At 39.4% G+C, this 24132-nt stretch overlaps 1 protein-coding gene across 1 annotated transcript in view; it reads right to left on the reverse strand.

The window, feature by feature from the left end:
• Window positions 1-24132, reverse strand: part of LOC137886380 (chemokine-like protein TAFA-5) — a 41577-nt gene that overhangs the window by 14857 nt on the left and 2588 nt on the right. Inside the window, exon 2 of the mRNA XM_068728841.1 lies at window positions 9501-9650. Coding sequence (XP_068584942.1) covers window positions 9501-9650 — 150 coding nt within the window. The remainder of the gene's footprint in view (window positions 1-9500; window positions 9651-24132) is intronic.

The following is a 24132-nucleotide window of genomic DNA, read 5'->3' on the forward strand; positions in this document are numbered from 1 at the left end:
TGCAACCTGATATCGTCTTTTCATCAGACCATCATCAGTTAGTCGTATGTTGTGACTCTAACGTATGACACACAATCAAATTAAGAGTATGCAACTGCTTTATTCAGCAGAATGTGGAACAATCTGTCAGCAATTACCAGTATGTGCATCTCATTAAAGATGGCTGCTGGTCCCAGAGGGGAAAAAGATACACAACGGAGAACATAAAGTGATGTTCCTCCTTATGAAGGAAGCTTCAAACAGAACAACATGAATCAGAGAAACAAATGCATGTGATTAATGAAGCTACTGAGATCGGTCTTCTCATTAGATTATCATAATTGACATAATGAAAATTAACTCACAGTAACTCATAAAGATGAGCTTGGTTTGTTGACCATTGTGCAAAACAGATTGAATTCAAAAGTTAATAATGTAAAAAAAAAAAATCTGTTAATCAAGACTTATTAAGAGATTTCCACACATTTGACATGAATCATTATTTTAGCACAAAAGCTGCAAGAAGAGAAAATTTAGCCAAGTGTTTGCACATGTATGCATATTTTAATAAAAAGTAGCCTCACATGACGCAACATAACGCAACGCAGCGCAAACACATAGCGAGGCAACACATTGCGACGTAAAGCATTATGATGCAACACGCCGTTATGCATCACAACGCGACGTAACGCAATGCGACGTAACACAACACGACGTAACGCAACATAACACTTTGTGACACATTGTAACGCAACACATCGCAACGCAACACATCGCAACGCAACACATTGCAACGCAACGCAACGCAAGACATCGTAACGCAACACATCGTAACGCAACACATCGTAACGCAACACATCGTAACGTAACACATCGTAACGTAACACATCGTAACGTAACACATCATAACGCAACACATTGTAACATAACACATTGTAACATAACACATTGTAACGTAACACACTGTAACGTAACACACTGTAACATAACACATTGTAACATAACAAATTGTAATGTAACACATTGTAATATAACACATTGTAACATAACACGTTGTAACGTAACACGTTGTAACGTAACACATTGTGACACATCGTAACATATCGTGACATAATGTAACAGTGTTACACAGCGTAACATAACACATTGTTATCAAATGCAATGCCATAACGCAATATGCCATAATGCAACACTGCCGTAAACAACACAATTCAACACATGCCAACGCGTGCCACTACACTGTATGATAAAGCAATGTAACACTGGGTAACATAACAATGTAACATAACCCAACACACGACGGCAAAGTGCTGTCTGACATGAGTCCAGTCAACCTTTACCTATATAGCACATTTTATACTCACTGTGCTTTTAAATAAAGTAACATTACAATACACACCCAATGCAAAGTGCAAGTGCAGAATAAATACGCCATTCGACAGGTATTAGTGAAGTAAATCTCACAATGTACAAGACACTCGCACACCTGCCACACACTAAGAGCTTAGTCATAGACTGCAGCGAAAGGTTATGATTTGAACCCGCTTCATGTTCATAATACATCACATAACATAACATCTGTGGAAAGCCACACATACACAGTCTGAATGTCCATCAGCGTCGGCTGATCCCGTGTCTCGCCTCGCTCTTTCATTTGAAAATGAACTCTTCACTCTGAGGGCTTTCCTACTGTTTGGGCGACACTTTAACGACCCAACCAGACTAGCTTTCATTCCCGGCACTAAATTACCCTCTGCGAGCCCGGGGAAAGATGAAGAAAATGAGAGTCTGCACAGGCCTGTAATACATAACCAGGTAATCAGTTCTCCCTTTGGAGCAGCAGAGCAGTGGTGTGATTGTGATAGCCCGTTAGCCCCCAATTATCAAACCAATTTCCTATTGAACAGGAGCAGCTCCTCTCATCCGTGATACTTAATTAAATTCTCACATTGCTCAAACCTTTATCATGACGGAGAGAGAGAGAGAGATCCTCCAGGGTGAGGAAATTCTTCAACTGCTACTTTTATGTAAGGGTCATTCTTAGAATCGTAAGATTTTAAATTACAAACGACATAAAAGGTCGTGTTAAAGGAATATTCCAACATTCAGGTATATCCAGAGCCAGATAAGAAGATGGATATCAGCTTCATCTCTGTACGTTCAGCGCAGTGATAGCTCCAGGACGTGTTTAGCCGAGCTTAGCAGCAGTTTTAATTTGTTGCTGTTGTCTGGTGGCATTGAGGAGAAAATATTGTTTTACTCACGTCGTCACATAACACTGAGCTCTAAAAGGAGCGATAAATAAGCGTGTTCACCCGGTTGTCATGTTACCGTCGCTGCTGACTGGAGTTGGAGCTGATCAACACCTTTTGACTACTGCAGAGTCATTTGTCCTGGACGATGGTTGCCTTTTCCCAGTAAAGACAAGAGTCAGATTTTAGAGGGGTTTTTTTTGTCCAGTGGGAAAGGGGCTTAACACGAAGGTAACTGGACTTTCTTAGCTATATTGTTCTTGTCCCTCGTGGGAAACATTATCCATCAAGCACCAGGCATCATTGACGTAAACACAGAGTTCGCCACCTCTTGTCCAGGTGGCAACCTCTGGTGAAGCCAGTGCGGAAGTGCCTTAATTAAACTTGCATTCTCTTTACTGGCCAAAATCCAAGATCCAAAACTCCAGTGTCCCTCCTGCTCCGTGTCGTCCGGCTCAGGCTTGTCTCTTATGGACACACGTCCTCACCTGCCTCCCTGTGGCTCAGCGGTGCAGCACTGAGCGCGCTCAGATTTTACCCCCCTTGAGACTCACCGAAAAGGTGTCGGAGGGCATAGCGGCGGGAAACGGCAGCACCCCGTCTGTTCCTGAGAGGAACGACGTGTAATCACAGCTTCTCCGTCTTCCTGCTGAGAACGAGGACCGTTTGTTTATTCATCTCTTTCCTCTAGTGTCCCGGGACGCCACCGCTGAGTGAGCACGCCAAGCGCCTCTCTCCACAACGCCATTACCTCAGCGGCGTCTTATCAGACGGCTCACTGTGAGGCTGTAAATGCTGCTGTTTCCTGAAATCAGCTGGAACCGTTCGGGTGGAACGTATCAAGGCACACAGAGGATCTGATAAAAACGTATTTAATATCCAAGGTCACAGTCAGTGACTGTTGATATAAATTGCAGGTACAAAAGTTTGACTGTGTCCAGTCAGATGTCTGAGAGAACAACTCATACTGTCTAAATGGTCTTTCATGCTTTTATGTTGTAGAAAGTTCTCTTTACTAATAGACGTTAGATACTGATAGAACGGTTCAACCAGACTGACATCTGAAAGAGACAAAGATCCTCTGAGCAACAGCTGAATAAGAAGAGAATAAATTCAACCTGGAAGCTTAGATTTAAACAGGGACAGCTTCCAGTTTCAGTGTCGAGAGTTTCACAATAAAAGCAGCCTGGAACAAGCTGTAATGAACAGACACCGTGTTGCTTCATCAAAGCTCTTCTTCAAACTTCACCATAAACAGCAGAAGGTTAGTCTAGAGTTATCTCTACTGGAATGTCAGCTGAACTAATCACAGTTTAAACCTCGTCAATCAGAGACACTCACTCAATATTTAGAGTTCAATAACGATCGTCCAATTTATCCAAGCATCTAAGCATCCTGTTGCGCGCCTGTGAATTGAATTGCACCCCAACCCGAGAATTAAAAAGGCCATCGGGCTTTGACCCCGGTAACGCCGTGCACCTAAACAACGGAACGAGTTTGCTAATATTGTCTTCATGAGAGATGAGGAACAAACATTCTCACTTCAAGGATTTTACTTTTTTTCTAAATGAAAACGGCTACAAAATGTGTAACAATCACGTCGAATAAATTACAGCAATAGTCATAAAAAAATGAATTTGGTCATATGTAGGACTATAAACAAAGGAATAAATAAAGAGACTGTTGCCTGTTTCATCTTATTAAAAAATAACAGACCTGGTTTTATTCAGACTGTCTATTGATCTCCTCCGCCGCATTAAAGTACACGCACACACACACACACACACACACACACACACACACACACACACACACACACACACACACTATATACAACAAACAGCATTGTCTGAGAATAACTCACAATCCCTATCCGATTACCATTTCTCATTTCACGGGATTTTTTGGGGTATTGCATATATTTAAAAAACAAACAAAAGGAAAACAACAATATACTCTGATTTGGGACGTTGATTACCATGGCAACAACATTTCTAAGCATTTGTTTCAGTCTTTGTGGGAACATTGAGTAAATGGAAGTTAAAATCTTCTTCTTCTGGAGCCAAATCTGTTTCAAATGTGAATAATGTGGTTCTCATTGAAGGAAAGAAGAAAAACATCTACAATCAAAAGCTGATTAGTACACGGTAGTGTAAGCTATATGTGATTTTACTTTTCATATGTATACTATTGTTATTATTACATTCAGGTAACGCTTCCTTTGTTTGTGGATCCATAAAAAAAAAAAAGAAAGAAAAAAAACCTGAAGAAGCAGGTGTTGAGTGTAGAAAAGAGTCAGAAACTTTCACGGTAACAAACGTTGTGTCGTGGAGACGCAGTGGATTAATCTCAGGTATCAGTGAACACCTGAACACCTGCGAGTGCTGCATCACTGCGCTGATTAATGAGCGGCCGCAACGCAGATCAATCCGCCGCCGCCGCCGCCGCTCAGCGCAGTTCATTTATCCGAAAAGAGAGGCGGCCATTTTGTAATCGCTTCATTCATCAAAGACGGCGTCCAGGAGGAGGGACGCTGCTTCGCTCCCCCGAGAGGAACGGACGAAAAGAGGCGAAGGACAAACAGATGGAAGCAAATAAAAACTGTGTTACAGTCGGAACAGGAAGTGGCTACAGAAACCATTATTCCTGTTTTAAAGAACAGACATAAAATCATCCTTTTTATTCTCCTTTATCCTGCTTTTATTTTACCTTCCCCCCTTTTAATCAACTTTACTTATTTTACAAAATGTTGGTCCTTTACTTGTCCTCTTTGTCCTCTCCTTAGAGTCTGTTTTACTGCAGTAGTTTTACTGCAGTGTCGGTAGAAGTATACCGCATTGTAAAAAATTACGTGTTCTTCATTATAACTTAATCATTAAAATACAGCTTTCACAGGAGGATATGTATCTTAAATTAATGAGATAAAGGTCTTGTTAGATACGCATCTCACAATCACAAAGACGCAATAATGATGTCATAATTACAAGACAAACATGTCCTGATTAAAAGATAACGAGGTCATAAACATGAGCTCTTCATGGAATCGTTTCCTCATAATTCCTAAATAGTTGTCTCAGATTTCATTATCACAAAATAAAAGTTAATGTAATTATGTGACACATATGATAATGAAATATGCAAAGATACATCACGCCTAATTATGAATATAATAATTATGAAGTCATGAATACGAGGGGAAAAAAGTATTTTTCTATTTCGGTGAAAGAATATTTACTGCCTCTGCAATATTCTTTCACATTTTCACATTTCCAACGTATTTTCTTTTTCTCTCTTCTGTCCCTGAACACACCACCGTCTCTCTGCCCTTTTCAGTTCGTCTCCACCTGATGAGAAACAAAACAGGTCTCGTCTCTTGTTTGTTTGTTTGTTTGTTTCACTACACAAGCTCTGAGCTTTGTGGCCCATTTTTATTAATGTCTAAAACCAAACAGCAGCAGGTTATGTTCTGACATCTTTTCATTGTACTGCTCAGAGGAGGTGAACAGAAAGCATCTGTGGTCATGTTTCAGGATTCAGGTCCAACTTAGAGACTTTGTAAACCAGAGTCAACAACATTGTTTTTTCCACACTGATAACGCTTCTATCGCTGCAAACATGTTTGTTTCTTCTGGATCATTACTCCCCTCGGTGTGACTACCTGTGATGCATGCTGGGATTATCCCTCCACACGGGAACCAGGACTCAGACTAAATTCAGCCGAGCCGGAGCTTTGAAACGAGAAGCGACCGCAGTCCGATCGGTCGGAGCTCCTTCTGGTGGGTTTCAGCAGCAGAACGACAGAAAGCAAAGCGAGCGGCACAAACCTCAGAAACAAAATGACAGAAATACCAACGGCGTGCAGCCGAAAGGTCACGGAGAGCCAAACGGAGCGGCTGCTGAGGTCTGAGTTTTATTGAAGACTTTCTGAAAGTCCCGCACTCCAAAAATATCTCAAAAGCTGGTTTTAAAGAGGTAAAAACTTCATCACAGAGGTGATGCAGATCTTGAAAATACTTATATGCTACACATACCTACAAAGTATAATTAAAATAAAATACAAGAAAATAAAAATTAAATAAAGGATAAAGGCTGTAATGCATTAATAAACACGTGTTACACTGTTCCAAATTTCAAGCAATTAATACATTTTGCAGAAAGAAGTATTTTGTGACTTTCACTCGTAATGTGAGCTGAGTCTGTTACGTACCAGCAATAATTGCGACAAATGATATTATTGTCATTTGAAGATTATGTTATGTCACTGATATGATAATAAAATGGCTTGATAATGCACTCTCAGGCTCTGTTAGCAAAAATGTGCAACGTCTGCGCAATGTCCAAGTCTTATAATGGTGGGGAAAAATCAGCTGTTTAATTCTGGCCTCATGTTGGCTAAAGTGTTAAAACTAAAACAAACAACAACGAGGTCAGCAAAAATGATCAAGGTAAGGTCCATAAATATCGTACAATACGTGGAAAACGTAAAAGCGATCGAGGTCACGTCCATCTATCGTACGATAAATCGTACGGTAATTATCGTGAGTGGCCTATTTGTGATATTGCAGAATATTGTTCTGAATACTTCTTCTTATACTGTGTACATGATGCTAATGATCCTGAACCTTCTTTATATTTTTGTCATGTATATTTTTGGTTCTGTTTATTGATATTTCTCTGCTTGCACCTTTATTGGTATTTCATGTTTGCCCTCTTTCCTACCTTGTACTGCAACTGCTGCACAACAATTTCCATCTGGATGAATAAAGTTCCATCTCGTCTGACAGATCCTGTGACACTGTTGTTTTGTTTCCGCTCCTTTGACTCGTCTTGTGTCCCCTTGGATTGAATAACATGTTTATTTCACCTGAAATACACTAGTTTGTCTCCCCAAAACACTGAAGAGACTTTTGACTTCATGCTACCTGAGATTGCAACAGAAAACACAAACTGACATAAATACCAACACGCAGCTCTGTAAAGGTCACAGAGAGACTCAGGTAAAGTTTGCACAGAGATACAAGTCTTCCTGCTGGACAGTTACAATGATTTGCATGAACATTTTTCTTCATCTAAAAATAAAGCCGCATTTTTCCGCTTCTCGGCTGTTAAAAGTTTTGTTTCTGTCAACCAGCTCCAGAGTTTATCGTCTAACGTCTCTTGGCTCCTGGTCATCCATTGCTATGAGGAAGTCACTAAGAGGTTTTTTTTCGAAAAATAAACAGGAAGCTGCTGATGAGTCTCTGAGCTCTGAAAACAGGTTGCAGCGATCAGCAGCATCGAGTCTGAAAATATCCTCCCGGAGCAGCAGAGCACGTTCAAACAGCTCTGATCACCGACAGCTAACCAGTTCAGCTCCAACATCTGTCCCCAACATCTTGACGAGCTACAGGCACAAACGGTGTCTCAGCAGATCCACCAATAAATAATATGAATATAAATGGTTTAAAGGGTTTTAAACAGTTAAAGGGGTAGTTTGGATGTTTTGAAGTGGGGTTGTTTGAGGTACTTATCCATAGTCAGTGTATTATCTATAGAAGATGGCGGAAAAGCAGACAGGTACTGTGTACAACAGTCAATATCATTTAAAATGTACACTATATTTATACTATTTTTGCCAGTTTACCTTACCGTGAGACAGTAATCCATCTATGGTCTCGCCAAAGCCACCAGACTGCAATGAAAAAAACTGTATTTTTACCTCGTAGAACACGGGTTGGGCTGATCTATCGCTTCCTTGATCCGTTAGTTCGGATTCACCAACGTCAGGTGGACGGTTGAGTGCAAGTGGACATATGTGCCAAATTTGAAGAAATTTCCTCAACGTGTTCCTGAGAATGTGACGGATGTGAGGTCATGGTAACCTTCACCAGTAAAAATTGGCATTCCTGAGATTCATGAGAATGGACCGGAAGGATGGACGGACGGACGACCTGAAAATGTAGTGACTTCAGCGACGGCTGGCGCTGCTGCATAAAAATCCACCTTCCAACGTCTCCAAAGCTGCCTGACAACATGTTGTAACCCAAAGCTGTATCCATCCTGTAGGTTGACCGAAAAGTTTGGACAGAACCAAAAGCGGTTCATTTAACAAGATAAAGTATTTTTCTGCTGATTCCGTGAAAAGAATCTTCGTTAAATCTTGCTGAAAATGATATTTTTAGGACGGTTTCTCCTCACTGTAATAGTCCTAAAGGAAATCAATGCTGATGCGAGGAAAAATCTATCATCTGAGGACAAATCTGAGAAAGAAAACATGTGAAGTTCTTTTTCGACTGGAGCTTAATAGGAGGAGAAAGCAGCAGGAGAGACTGCAGAGGTTCAGCTAAACAACTGTCCCACAGTCTCTGGAAATCACCATGAGAGCCTGTAAAAATCCCTGCAGAGCAGAACGAGTCCCTCCAGCTGTTGTCGTTGTCTCCAGATGGCGGTCACCGAAACAGAAAGAGAGAGGAGGAGACAGCCGCTGATGAAATGCAATGCAACTCTGGGCTGTCCCCCATCTGGGCTTTGACTTTCTGAACCTCGCGGTCCAGATGAAGAGATTTAAAGGATTTAGAGGGGAAGCTGCTGTGTAAATTTCCTTCATGACAAAAGTTTAGCCTAAAGAGAAGATTCTGCAGACTTGCAATATCTTAACTCACTAAAATCCCTCAAAATACGCTTAATCAATTCTTAATTTCCCCCGAAACACACACCAAACACTTAAGGGGAGTCATGACAGGGAAATAATAATGTAACATTTGAATTTAATATCATGATGAAACTTACTCAGTTAATTAGTCACTCCATAATCAGAAAATATCGCCCTCAGCCATTAAAAAAACATTTTTTTCTCCATGTTTTAAGGAATAAAACGTTGTATAAATCAGGCAATGAAGGATTCATGAACAAACCCCTCAGTAAAAAACCTTTAGAATATAGAGAGGAATGAAACTGGAACGTTTTGGTGTATGTAAGAGCTACTGAAGTGGAGATTTCTGGATCATAGTCTGAGAATAAACTCATTTAGAGAAAACAGCTTTAGAGATATGTAATTTTTATGTAAGTCGCCCCCTGATGGTCATTAGCAAGAATGCAGGTTTAAGGAACTTCCGCATTCACTTTTAAGACCCAGAGGTTGCCGCATGTTTCTAACCAACAGTCAACATTGTTCCCTAACCATGACAAAGAAGCAATTTTAACCCAAACCAGCCGTGAGACATTATGTCGTACATGGACAAAACTAGATATTTAGTCATTCATTTGAATGGATAGTTGTCTGCGTCTTACCGTCGACGCAGGCCGGTCTGGCTCGCGTCGTCCCGGCGATCTGTCCCTTCTTGCAGGCGCAGCGGGCCGTCTGTCGGGCGATGGTCCTCCTCGGCTGGCTGCTGTCTCGGTCCAGTGTGACGATCTCACAGGTCCCCGCCGCCAGCTGACCTGAGGAAGGAACGCAAGTCCATCAAGTAAACAAACATTTGAAGTGTTTTTGTTTTGATGACAAAAGTTCTACATTCACTCACAAAACATTTTGTAAATTGCAATGCTTCCTTTTATTTGATTTTGTTTGCAGCGGCTGCAGTGTTGTTACAGGTGGTGAGTAATACAGACTAGATCAGAGAATATAATCCATGGAAATAACACTAGAGTAGAACGGATATTCCCATTCAAATCGACGTTGCAGGATGGTCACAGCGGCGTCCATTTTTTTGTGTGCTGTTGCCATTGCGACCGTCGGATAAACTAAAGTCACGGACTCATTTTGCCGTGACGACTAAAACGAGCAGTGAAGTCACGAAGCGTAAATTGCTCAACTTGATCAACTCAGTGTTTCATCCAGACACTCTTTTCACTGCATAGGAAAGCACATCGCTATAACCAGATGAGTGACAACTTTGTTCTGCAACCAGAGTAACACTCTAACCAGTGTAGCATTAAAGCACGGTGGAATTAGCAAGCTACAGCAGGCTAGTTAGCTAGCTTCCTAACTCCACCGTGCTTTACTGCTACACTGGTTACAACAAAGGAGCTGAACAGGTTGCTGGCCAGCTGCAGCGCTGGATCTAACTCCCCGTCGCTCTGGAGAAAGACAAGCTAGTCACCTGACCAACTGACCAATGTCTGTTGTACAAAAGTTCATCATTTGCTGAATCACTGCTCACTTGAATTTATTATCTGGCAATGATGGCATTTCCAAAATAAAGGCGTATCTTGCCATTAGCAGGTTTTTAAAACAAATACGATTTTCCTGCTGTTTTTTTTTAACAGACCGAGTCTTTTATTTTGTTAACTGCTTCATTAGTGTCACAAGTGATGAACTGCTGCAGTTTGAAACCAGTTCACAGACTGACTGGAAGTTCAATATTGTTTATTCTATTTCTTCTATTTATTCTACAGAATTCGGTTCTGTTCACCAAACGATCATTGCTGCAAAGTGGTTGATTCTGAGTTTGGGTAAACACATTTTCTGTCTGCAGTCTCTGCCTCCACTAGCTGACACATTACTATTAAAGGCTGCAACTCTCCTGTGATAAAAGTTATAAAAGTGAGACAGGAAGAAGAATCCCTCTTCAATTCTGCTGCTGCGACGCTGAACAAGCTTTAAATTACCAGTTGGGTGTTTTGACTGACGGCTGCTTAACGTCTGAATCGACTCGCGGCTGATTGTTTCCTGTCAGTCAGTCTGTCACTCATCCAACATTTTTACAGAAATGATACCACAGCAGCCATAGAAACAGAATCCTGCTCTCTGATTGGCTGACAGGCCTCTGTTAAGGGAAGACACCTCAGGTGAAATACTGAAAACGTCCTCAGTTGATTACTTACATTAAGACCATTTTTTCTATCACAACTTTTCTGAAATTGTAAGTTTAAATATGCAAATGAGGCATTCTCATATCAAATATGTGCTAAATTGCATACATTAGTACAGGAATCTGAATATTGATACAGCCAGGTTCATGTTGTTGATATATACAGGGAATTTTGGGTATCACTCCGTAAATCCCAAAATAGTGACTAAAATTGCATTTTGGATGTTTTCTCTCCACTAGTCTGAAAGAAGACATGCTACACAACCTAAATAACCCAAACTCTCAAAATTGACCAATGCATGAAAAATAATGTTTGTGCCTGCAGTGTCTTGCAGTTGTATGTGTACCTCTAACATTCTTTAAATCAGAACCCAAGTTTTATTAAACTGCAGCAAACTATAACAGCAATAACACTGTGTACAGACATGCCTCATCAAAGACGTGTGGAACCACGGCAATGATCTAAATCTTTACAAGGAACTTTAACATCATCAGGGTCTTTTAATACCTCTTAAACTTAATGAAGGACAGCTAAAAATATCCTCAGTGACTCTGAAACCTCTTCCAAGACTGCTAACAGCTTTTCATGGAACTCTACAACCTCATCCGGGAAATCTGAAGCCTCCACAAGAACCTCTTCATGGGCATTAACACCCGGCCAAACAAGCCAACATTTAGTTCTTACTCTGGTACGGTTTGTCTGGGCAGTTGGGAACACAGTAATTGTACTCTGGTGGTCCAAAACAACCAGTCTGAGACCACTTGCAAGAAGTGGACTTGGACTGTTTCCAGGTGAACACTAATGCGCTTTGATTACACACTTTGATTATGCTTTACAAAAACTTCAACAGCAATATTTCAAAGCCTCCGACCTTTTTATGAAAGTGGCAGCTCTCGAGGTTGAAAAGACAAATTTGCTCCCTCGTACACGCGCCTCAGCAAATTAATTGTTTGAATGGGCTGCTTTAATTTGTGAACAGTGAAAGCAAATCAGACAAAATAGAAAATGAACCAGAAGTATCAATGTCACCCTGATTTGGACTAGCCAAACTGACAATGGCTTGGGGAAATCCCTAAAAGGACTTCACAAACCTCCATCTCTGGCACCTTCTGAGGGAAGCCTGGAACCTTTTCAATGCCTCTTTAACCTCCTCGAGGACAGCTAAAGCCTCCTCAAGGACCACTGAAACCTCTTCAAAGACAGCTAAAACATTTGCCATGAATGATAATGCCTTTTCATGACCTTTCTACCCCTGTAGTCTCTTCAAGACTTCTTAAAACTCCTCAAGAATAGCTTGAACCTCCTCCAGGACCTCCACACCAGAACACCTGAAAAATGCCTCAATCTATTCAATAGTTGATAGAGTTATTTTAGTGGGGACCAAAATGGTTTGAAGAATAACTTTGGACTCGGAACTAACGCTAGACATCTGGTTCTATTTCTGCCATTAAAATGAACTAAAGATTCCATAAATTAATGGAATTATTGAAGTCTGAAGGTATCGATAATAAAAACTCTCAGCTGAGGCAGAGGATGGATGATGTAGGGGTGAATGTTGGGTGAATCAGAGGGGACAGAAGCTGTATTTGGTCTCTGTGGGGACGGCAGAAGCCCCCCCTGCATGCTGATGAGCTGTCATCAATAGAGCCATGGACCGTCCCCCTCTTCAGAAAGGACCAGGACCTCAGAGTCAGGAGAACAGAGGGAGCAGTTCTTCAGAAAGACGGAGGGCAGCGGGGGTCAGAGCGGGAAAAACAACATCAACAACAGCTCGTTTAGTCTCAGAAGCACAAAACTACTAAAAGGGTTCAACAGACTTCCATGAAGCAGTGATGTGGATAGAGACACTTGAGAGACCACTACGACCTGCAAGTTGACAGTCACATGATAACAAGGATGTGACCAATGGCATTGAAAGTCATTGGAGAAGCTGACCAGACAACTGCCCAGGCAACTCAAGAAATAATTTCCCAGCAAAGAGAAAAGTAGAGTATGTTTTGTTATTAAACAACCAACAAAAGTGATCCCTTTAGGTTTTACATACAAGGCAACACCTTTATGCGATTCAAATATCATTACTGTAATTAAATGTACAAAAGGACACTTTTTTCTTAAACTTTTTGTCCATTGACAATTCCAATTAATTTTATTTGAATAAGATGAACATGTCAGCACCATAGACCACTGTTTTAGTCAGCGCCAGACAGCAACCTCCTGTTCTACCGTGTGAAGCCAATGCAAGTGTCTTCAAACCTGCATTCTCTCTAATGTCCATCAGGGGGCGACTCCTCTGGTTGTATAGAAGTCTGTGAGAAAATGACTCTCTTGATTTATTACATCAGTAAACATTGTAAACAGGCTCAGCATGCATCATCTTATATATTGATGTGCATGCAGAGATTTGTGTTGAAAAACCTGTTGACATACAGATTTCCAAATGCATAAAACTATTTTAGCACTAACTGGATAATACTCTAATGATATCATATATAGTAGAACAACAGTCACAGGGGACATTTTTGTTACATTATGTACTTCTACTAAGTAACATTTTCAATGCAGTATCATGGTGTATTGTAACAATGTTTGTGTTAGAACTCTTAAACTCTTAACTGTGCTTCACTGCTGTAATGGACTTTTAAAAGGTCTTCCCCAAAAGTAGTATTTTTGGAAACTGGAAGTTCTTTAAAATCTTTCATTCATTAAATCTTTTCTTCATAAGAAAAGAAACTCTTGTCTAAAGCTTTCTAAGAGGATGCTTATGACACAGGTTTTCTGTTGAGTATAAAATTGTTATTTTGCGGTTTTAAAGACCACTCTGTCCTTCAGCTGTTTAAAAGAAAAAAAACTGTTCTGTCATTTCTGCAGCTGCAGCTTTTTGAAGTCCTGAAAAGCTTCAACTGTCAGCCGGAAACATGATGCATTGTAGCAGCGGCAGCAGCACTCGGGAGCTGAGAGATGTTTGATGTGGCGAGCAGCGTTTCGCTGTCAGTGGCGTCTGTGTGAACCATGAATGAAGACACAGGGTTGTCGTTTCTATCGGCTCAGAGTCATCGCTGCTGTCCGCCAGGTGAGTTATCGTTCATGATGTCTGTGAGACGACGAGTATTTTGTTCATCTACTTCTTTATGCGGAAAATTACATCAAAACAACGTATACAAACACCAAATGTCCTGTAAAACCAGTTGGAGTCATACTGCTGTAGGACATAAGTGGGCTCCAGTTTAAAGGATTCGATTAGCAGTAACTCTATGACATGAAATCTAAATTTAACAATTTGAAGTTTTAAAAGCCGTGAAATGTTACTTTACTAAGTATTGTATTTAAGTGCAAAGTACCGTATTTAAGATGCTACTTTCTACGTCTACTTTATTACAACTGAGTAAATGTACTTTTTACTTCACTACATTTGTCTGACAGCTTTAGTTATTTTTCAGATGACAGTTTTTCATCCCCTTCCTGTTCAGGTAAAAACACGTATGTCCAGATGTGTTGATGGTGAATGTTAGTGATAAACTGAAGGATCAAGTGTTCCTTTATGTGTTGAATGTTTGTGATAAACTGAAGGATGAAGTGTTCCTATATGTGTCGATGTTGAATGTTTGTGATAAACTGAATGATGAAGTGTTCCTTTATGTGTTGAATGTTTGTGATTAACTGAAGGATGAAGTGTTCCTTTATGTGTTGAATGTTTGTGATAAACTGAAGGATGAAGTGTTCCTTTATGTGTTGATGTTGAATGTTTGTGATAAACTGAAGGATGAAGTGTTCCTTTATGTGTTAAGAAAATCCTCCTACTTCTTCAGCTAAATAAACTCTTTAAAAAGCCTCTTGGATCAGAAAATGTATCACAAAGATGAAAACAGGGCTGTTTTTCTTTTTAGAGATACAGTATATGTGTGTCAGTACTGATTTCCCCAGCTGTCAGCTGATCGGGAAAAAGCCTGCGAACCAGTTCCCAATCCGATAACAGAAATATTTACTTTGACATCCCACAAGTGACTTCTCAATGACAAAATATCCTTAATATTCACTCCAGCTTGGTTTCAAAACGCCTCACCCACAGTTGGAAAAGTTAAGACAGCAAAGGAGTCTTAAAAAGGTCCTAAAAACTAGAGTTTCTGGCCGACAGTAGGCTCATTCGAGATGAACTGCGCCTCGCTTGGAAAGTGGATCAGGCAGCAGTCGGACAGGTTCCAGCAGCCTTCAAAGAATATACAGGAAGTCAGAGAAATATTCAGATCCTGTCAGATCCATCTGTCGGCTGCCTGCTTGAAATAACTTAGAAAACGTTGTAGCCCCAGGGCCCACGGTCCTTCAATGCGGCCTACATGTGGATGATGCCAGAGCAAGTCGGGATCAAGTCAAGACAAATTCAATCCCATTGTGCGCCGATCACCGGTGATTCATTCTGCCAAGGCCTAGCTTATCTCAAACGAGCCTCACATCTGCTAAAATGAGATGTGCATTAAGTCGTGGAGGGATCAGAATAACCTGCAATTCCCCATCTCTCCTCTTAACCCTAAAGAAAGGGCGTCGTCATGCTCTGATTGGCCAAGGGGATAAAACGCACCAAGCTGCTCTCTGTTCTTAGGTAGCAGCCGGTCACCCACAGGTGATCTGAATAAACCTCCAATCAACTCAGGAGAACTGTGCCGTTCAGGAAAATTATTTGGGAAAATGGAAAAGACAGCAAGTACCAAAGAACAAAAGATTGCACGTGGTTCTCACAGGACTACAACTCCACAAACATACAATGATCTTACAGAGTATGATGCATTGCTGTCCAACAGGATATAAAAGGAGTTACAATGCAACATACACATAAATCTAGTCGTAATATTAATCCAGAAACAGATATAATAAAACACTAACAGGGAACATTTCACTGCACAATGAGTACTTTTACTTTTCATACTTTAAGTACATTTTGCCTCAAGATTCTGAATTTATGACTTTTACTTGTAGTTGCGTATTTTCACAGCTTGCTATTACTACTTTTACTTCAGTGAAAGATGTGAAAAAAACACTAACAGTGTTGCGATCTCTCTGTTGAGACTCTCTGCAGTTTTAATGAAGCTCATAATTACATCTGACAGCCTCCATTAACACGACTTCTGCTCTCTGTCTGATGTGTCCTCCCCCTCCTCTCAGCCTCGAGGCTACATGGAAGCTGATAAACTCTCTCATCTCTGTCTGAGAGCTGCTGTCATGATGATTACCTCCTTTTCCTCCTCCTCCTCCTCCTCTTCATCCCTGTATACATACAGACAGTCAGACCTCTGTGAGCTCAGCACTTTCATGTTTAAAGGCTCAAAGGTCACAGTGGAAAGTGTTAGAGCTTCACATCGGACGACAGCTACACGACATCCACAGAGGACACTTTAACCTTCATTCCCTTGAATGTTATCATATCTGACACAAAGGTCGAAGGTCGGACAGGATGGACGCTAACACACACACACACACACACACACACACACACACACACAGACACACACAACCAGCGGTGGAAGACTGACCTCTACAGTGAGGACAGTATGAGAGTATTTGATGAAAGACTAAAGTCGTTATTCAACTTCCAGAAATAACATGAATATTCAAAAACTTTGAGCTAGATAGAAACACAATGAGGAAGTGATAATAATCGATTATAATCTTGTTTGATATTCATCCCACAATATCTGAACACTGCAACTAAAAGCATGATTAACATTGCAACATCTCCTCATACAACGCTTCGCAAGATAGCTGACGAAAAGTTACTCCTTCGAAAGACCAGCAACACGTGTCACTTTCTGCTCGTCACATGAATACCATCTTTTCAAAATAAACTTCTGTCTTCACGTGAAACAACTTGGTTATGTTTAGGAAACAAACATGCTTGGTTAGTTTTGGGAAAAGATCGTCGTTTTGGTTAAAATAACTACGGAAGTGAAGTTACTGAAGTACGCAAGTTACGTGACAAATAAATCAACTTATCATTTTACAGAACGAACTGCGGTCCACTGGCTGAAAGATCCATGTTTGTTGGACAAATCCACCGCCTCACCCGCCCGTCCTGTGTGGACTTTTGTAGTCTTCATGATTATGTGGATAAGATACAAAATTATTTTGAGGGATATTTACGAATTACGGCGCATTCTTCATAGGTATAGCTACGAATGCTGGATGAGACCAGTCTGATTATGTTTATATAGGAAAGATGGTGGTCTTGGTTAAAATGTGATAAGTCAACAATGACACAAAGCGTTAGACGTCCTTACTTTGTTAAATAACACAAAACAGTTTGACGTTTTGGGAAATAAGCCTATTACTCTCCCGCAGACAGAGACATTCCACCACTGTAATTACGTCACCAAACATCTAGAACCAAATATTCTGCTGTGATGATTAATCAGAGGAGGATCAAAGTTTAAATCAAAAGGACCAGCATCACAGATTCGCCCTTTTCTATTTCAAAGATCCTGAACTCTCGGAGCAGCTGAGGTCCGAGAAGCCCTGGAGCTTTTCTGCAGTAATTGGGATTCAGTCTGCATGTCGATGATGTAAGAGACGCCGCTCGCTAACAGGTATCCCATGGTAACCACAGACGGTAACAGCAGAGACGGCAGCGGCGGCAGGCCCCTGTTTGCTCGTTAGCTGCAGCTCATCACCGACCACCTTTAATTCTCCATCTGCTGCAGCGCACCGGGGGGAAAATGTTCTCGTCTCCGTCGGTCTGAGCAGTGCATGCTGGGAGAAGACGAGTGAACAGCACATTTGCTGTAAACATGATTGAAGAGACAACTGCGTTAAATATAATAATAATAATAATAATAATATAATAAGAAAAGAAACAACTGAAGGAAATCTAACAACTGAGGCTTGATGCAGCACATTGAAACTTAACTGTTGGACGTCTTAAATGGAGAAAAAAGCTGCATCAGCTCAAAGGAAACTGTAAAAAGGCTGCAGGAGTTTAATCACTTATTCTGAACCAGCGTATCCCAACACATTTGGTGGGGTGGATCAGTGGGCCGTCCTTCAACCACAAGGTTGATGGTTCAATCCCAGACTACTGTACGCATGTTGAAACATGCTTGAGTAAGACACTGAACCCCAAGAGTTAAAGTCCTGCATTCAAAATCTTACTTAAGAAAGTAGAAGTAGCCTGCTCTTCATTCAGAATGGTCCAATTCTGAATAATATCATATTTTTTAGGTTATAAGTATTGATACATTAATGTGTTCATCATTTTTAATGTTGAAATACTGCTAGGTAGCTTAATCTATAATAATAGATCCTATTAATGTGTTAATTCTTTTTCTAATTAATTGTAAATAATTAAGCAGTAGGAGAATTTCCTCAACCCAAAAGAAACACACCATTTCATGTTCATCACAAACAGTGTAGTTTTCACTGCATAGGAAGGGTATGAAAATAATAAAAGTGTAAAGTAACTACAGCTGTTGAATGAATTAAGTCAACAGTACAATATTTCCTTAAAAATGGTGGAAATACTCAAGTCAAAGTACCTTTAAACAGTACTTAAGTACAGTCAATTTACTTAGTTACATTCCACCACTGGTAGTTTTTGACAGATATATACCTGCTCCTAATAACCCCATGCCTTTTTCTCTAGTATCATACTCAACAAATTTAAAGTTTCCAGGGTGACACAGAAACTCTGCAGCAGCTTCGACCTCTGGTTTTCTTCCTCTCTGTTCAGAGCTATTATCACACTTTTCAGATGAAGGTCACATGATTTATCGTCCTATTAAAATAAGACAAATAAAAAACATGCCTCCTCTATCATGGTAAGAGTGGATGTTGTGACCCTGTAACATCACGACAGAAGATGCTGGAACTCCAAGTTCATCAGTCGCTGGAGCCGAGCAGGATAAACATAAAAAATGTTCACAGTAACCTTTCTGTTTCCATCACGTTTTGTTTGTCTGCATCATGGACTCTTTCAGTAATAACCCGGTGAAATTATGCAAAACTAAACAATATGGTGTTTTTAACTATTGTATAATGAGTAGTATATTGTTTTAAGCATTGTGTAATACGGATACGTGTTGTGTATTGATGATTGGCTATTGCTGATACACATTGGATATTGCTGATAAGCATTGTGTAATACTGATAAGTATTGTATAATGTTGATAATTATTGCATGTTGTTAAGTATTTTACGCTGTTGATAAGTATTGTAAATTGTTGATAAGTGTTGTATATTGTTAAGTATTGTATATTGTTGAAGAGTATTGTATGTAGTTGATAAGTATTGTTTATTGTTAATGTATATTGTATATTGTTGACGAGTATTGCATGTTGTTGATAAGTATTGTAAATTGTTAATATATAGTGTATATTGTTGAAGAGAATTGTATGTAGTTGATAAATATTGTTTATTGTTAATACATAGTGTATATTGTTGAAGAGTATTGTATGTAGTTGAAAAGTGTTGTTTATTGTTGATATATATTGTATATTGTTGATGAGTATTGTATGTAGTTGATAAGTATTGTTTATTGTTAATACATAGTGTATATTGTTGAAGAGTATTGTATGTAGTTAATAAGTATTGTTTATTGTTAATATATAGTGTATATTGTTGAAGAGTATTGTATGTAGTTGAAAAGTGTTGTTTATTGTTGATATATATTGTATATTGTTGATGAGTATTGTATGTGGTTGATAAGTATTGTTTATTGTTAATACATAGTGTATATTGTTGAAGAGTATTGTATGTAGTTGATAAGTATTGTTTATTGTTAATACATAGTGTATATTGTTGAAGAGTATTGTATGTAGTTGATAAGTGTTGTTTATTGTTGATATATATTGTATATTGTTGAAGAGTATTGTATGTGGTTGATAAGTAATGTTTATTGTTGATAAGTATTGTATATTGTTGAAGAGTATTGTATAATAGTGTTGATGAGTATTGTATGTAGTATGTATTGTTGATACGTAATAAGTAGGATTGATAATTATTGTTTATTGTTGACAAGTATTTTCTATTGTGTATTGCTGATACATTGAGTATCTATCCAACTATCCATCTATCTGGGATTGTTAGTTACGTGTAATGATTGAGAGGATTATGGTATTATTACATTAAGTTGTGTGATGCTCACATCCTCACCTCACTATGTTTAGTATTATGCATTCACATCCAGTTTTGAAACCAGTGGCACCACATTTAGCTTGGAGTTCATTTGCAGCCAAATTCCCTGAAGACGACGTGCAGCACATTGCAAATAAAGTGGTGTAATAAAAAGTAATGTGATGTATTGAGCAGCAGTGAAATTTTAACGATTGTATTGAAGGTTGTGAGGACATGAATGTGTATCATAAACTGTAACTTCAAACTTCTCTTAAAATAAATCACAAATTGAATGTATTTCAGCTTAAAAACAAAACGCTATTTGTCACATTAATGCTGACAGGTGGACCCAAATGCAGAAGCAACAGGAGGTGTAGAAAAATAATAATTCATTGCCAGACTCGGAACACGAAGAGCAGAGATGAGCAGCCAAGCAATGGCTGCAAACGCAGAGATACAATGACCACGACAGCTGACAAGAAACAACGGGAAGCACACAGGTATATGCGAGTGTAACTAATCACAAGAACAAGAAACAGCTGGAGAAGGCAGGCGCATAAAGAGGGAAACACAATGATTGGCTAACAATAGTGACAACAAGGGCAGAGCAATCAACACTAATACAAGACAGGTGTGGTAGAAAATAGGCGCGAAAAAGACAAAAGCAGGAAGTAAAACAAGACATGACACATGAACAGAAGGATTTAAAAAGACAGAGACCCTGAATAAGCAAACTCTAGGTCCATGACACATCAATATTTACCTCAACTTTCTTGTACAGCAGCAGATATTTCTTTTATATTTTCTTTTTTTCTAATAAATACCTAAATTGTGTTCAAATTAGTTTTTTTTTAAGAATGTGAAAATAATTCTGAAGGCGTTTCAGTTTCCTGCCAACAGTCAGGTTTAGTGTTAAAGGATGGAACATACATCTTATTGTATGACTAAAACAAAAGACAAGTCATCTGAACTTCTCAGGCTTCGTAAACTTTAGTTTGGAAAGTGCAGTTTTTCCACCAGCAAAGATATATCTCATTACCTTCATAAAAATATCTACCACACAGATAATGTCTTATATATTTCTTTATATCTTGTATGACATTATTATTATCATCATTTCTTTTTTTTTACAGCAGTGAACTTGCTGTGATGTCTTCCCGCCTGCAGGGATTAATCTCTGCAGTAAAACTCTTGCACATTTATTTGACTCTGTGATTCGGCTGAACAGATGAAACACAAAGTCTCGCTCACATTACTGAATAATGAAATTACAGTGCGTTGTTTTTCTCTGCTCGGGCCACCGTTTTCTCAATCACGGCTGACATGTAATCTCTTCCTGAATGAGGGGAGGAAGATAAACAGATTGATATGAGCTTTTATTATCCATCATCGTATTTTAATAAATCCCCTGCAAATTGAAAATAAGAACAACAATCACAGAGCAAGAAAACTGGAGTGACTGTTTGCCCTGAGAGTGAAGACAGAGGAATAATGATGAGGCTGAAATTGGTTTTGACGTGATGCGGAGGCTGTTTACTGATCCTCTGATGGCGGTGAATGAGTCTCTGCAGCAGCACGCAAATCCAACAAAAAGACCCCGAAGCCGTTTTGAAACGGAAACCACCGCAAGGTCTTTAAAGCCATTACTGTTGAGCATGTTAACATGATGACTGAGAGCAGCTTTAAAGACAGGAAGTGGCACCGACACAGAAAGGTCGACGGTCAGACTGTGCTTTTCATTCGGCTCGTTCTGCTTCCTCCTCGTCCTCCGGCCCGTGACCCAGAAATCAATCGAGGGCCGCCATCATGGAGGATGTTCTTCGGAGGAGACGAGGAAATACGTTTTTACCAAGCAGGTAACATGATTGATCAGCTGATCTGAGTTGCTGCCGCGGAAATTGCAATATTATTATTATTTGCGAAAAATAGACTAACTGACTGGCTAAATGTATTCACTCAAATATATATATATATATAGATTTCTTATTATGAAGAATTGTTTGGCCTTTTACTTTTGGTAATTACTTACATTCAATTACTATCTTTCTACTATTGTTAAATATTACTTTATATGTATTCTAATTACTATTATTTACTACAATTATTACTTTTCTATTTATTTTCCATAAACTTGGATGACGTCACACAGCCGTCTTCAATCAAGAAAACATAAAATAATGCACTCATGAAGTTGTGATTGGGCCAATCCCTGTGATGCAAATCATCATAACCGAGAGGAATGTTGGACTAAAATACTAAACGCCAAGTAAGAATTTTGACACTAATTTATTTATTACATCTCTGAATTTAATTATGATTTGTTTCTGACTTTTTGAAGATAAAGCAAAGAGTTCATTGCTGTAGTTCCTGACTCTGACGCTGCAGAGACTCTTATTCTGAAGTCTGTCGGCGTCACAGCGGGCACAATGTGATTTCATTTTTTTTTTTAAACAAACTTTGGTTTCATGCTCACTGTTGAACCACTCGCTGACGTTCCCCCTCCAGATGAATTTATTCAAATCCAATTACACCCTCTGCCGCGTTTTGCTCCGTTAATTTATGTTTGTGTTTTGGTTTTTTTTCCTTCTCAGCTGCTGATCTTCTCTTTCATTCACTGTGTTCATAATTCCCATGAATATACGCTTGACTTAATGGAGCATTGAGAATTAATTTGGACTCTGAAGGCTCCTTAGATAAGCTTTTCCACACCGCAGGCACAACAGTGTATCTGCTGCATAATAGGCTATTTTCCAGGATCTAAATGAGCCTCATGAGCAGGCAGAGAAAAAGAAAAGAGAAACTCAGTAAACAGAGAGCGTGTGGGAATTAAGTTTAGTCTGCGGTTCGTGCTCATTAAAGCTTTTCACACTGAGATGATCAATGAAGAAGAGACGACAGCAGACACACCCACTAAAACAGATTATTTATGTTCTTTAAGAGACGCGCACTGTATTTCCCAGTACAGATGTTAAATTGCCAGTATGTGCAGCAGAAATATGATGAAGCAATGTTCCGCCTTAATAAAGAGAGAAAAACATACTGATCTGATACCTCATCCCTCTTCAAAATAAGAGTCTCTGCAGCGTGACCTGATCCTGCTCAGCTGAGTCAGTTTGAGCTCTGATTGTTGCATTTCAATGAGCAGCTGTTGGATTTTTACAATTTATTTTCTTCTTCTTGCAGCAGCACAGATGATCTGAAACATCTTCGTATGCAGAGTTTCTGCTTTAGACTCTTAAAGGGAAATCACTGTTGAAAAACTGATTTCTACGATGTGACAACACTATGGTTACGATTTGGTTTGGTTTTGGGTTGACATTGCTACTTTGCAAAGCTTAGGGGACCTTTGTCATCGTGGTTACAATAATAAACATGTGGTCACGGATATATGGAACAATCGTGGTCACGATTATAAGAAAAGTATGTTGACTGTTGCTGGGAAACAGGAAATAAAGAGCGGTCTCAGGTGTGCTCCCGTCATAATTACTACGGCCACTACAGGGCTTTATCGCTTTTACGTTCCCATACAAATAAACTGCATTGTCAATTACATTTCGAGGGAAACGTATTTTGGATTACGGTCTGGTCTGGATTAAGTTTTTGACGTATCGTGAACACGTTTCTAATCAAAGTCTGTGGAGGAGGAGCTCGGGTCGGACAAACACACACAGGACTTTCACCCAGGAGACCGCTGTTTGTGTTGCATGTTCTCGCGTGTAAGTCAGCGTTGACTTATTATATTTATCGTCAGTAACTTAAATAACACAACAAACATTTATTTTAAGGCAAGCCATGTTTGTACTAAACATATAATTGTGTTGTCTAAACTTTACCGATTAGATTTGTCGCGGTTTTGTTTCAATTTACAACATTAACTACGTGATTAAAAACTGTTAAAATGTAATCTGGGGGAAATAGATTTCTCTCACGAGTAAACAATTCAGCTAATAAAACATTAAATAATAATAATATATTTTATTTATATAGTGCTTTAAAATGGTACTCAAAGGCACTT

The sequence above is a fragment of the Cebidichthys violaceus genome, unplaced genomic scaffold, assembly GCF_023349555.1.
Source record: "Cebidichthys violaceus isolate CVI_PGR_0920_01 unplaced genomic scaffold, fCebVio1.0.p SCAF_100, whole genome shotgun sequence".
In the NCBI taxonomy this organism is placed as follows: Eukaryota; Metazoa; Chordata; class Actinopteri; order Perciformes; family Stichaeidae; genus Cebidichthys; species Cebidichthys violaceus.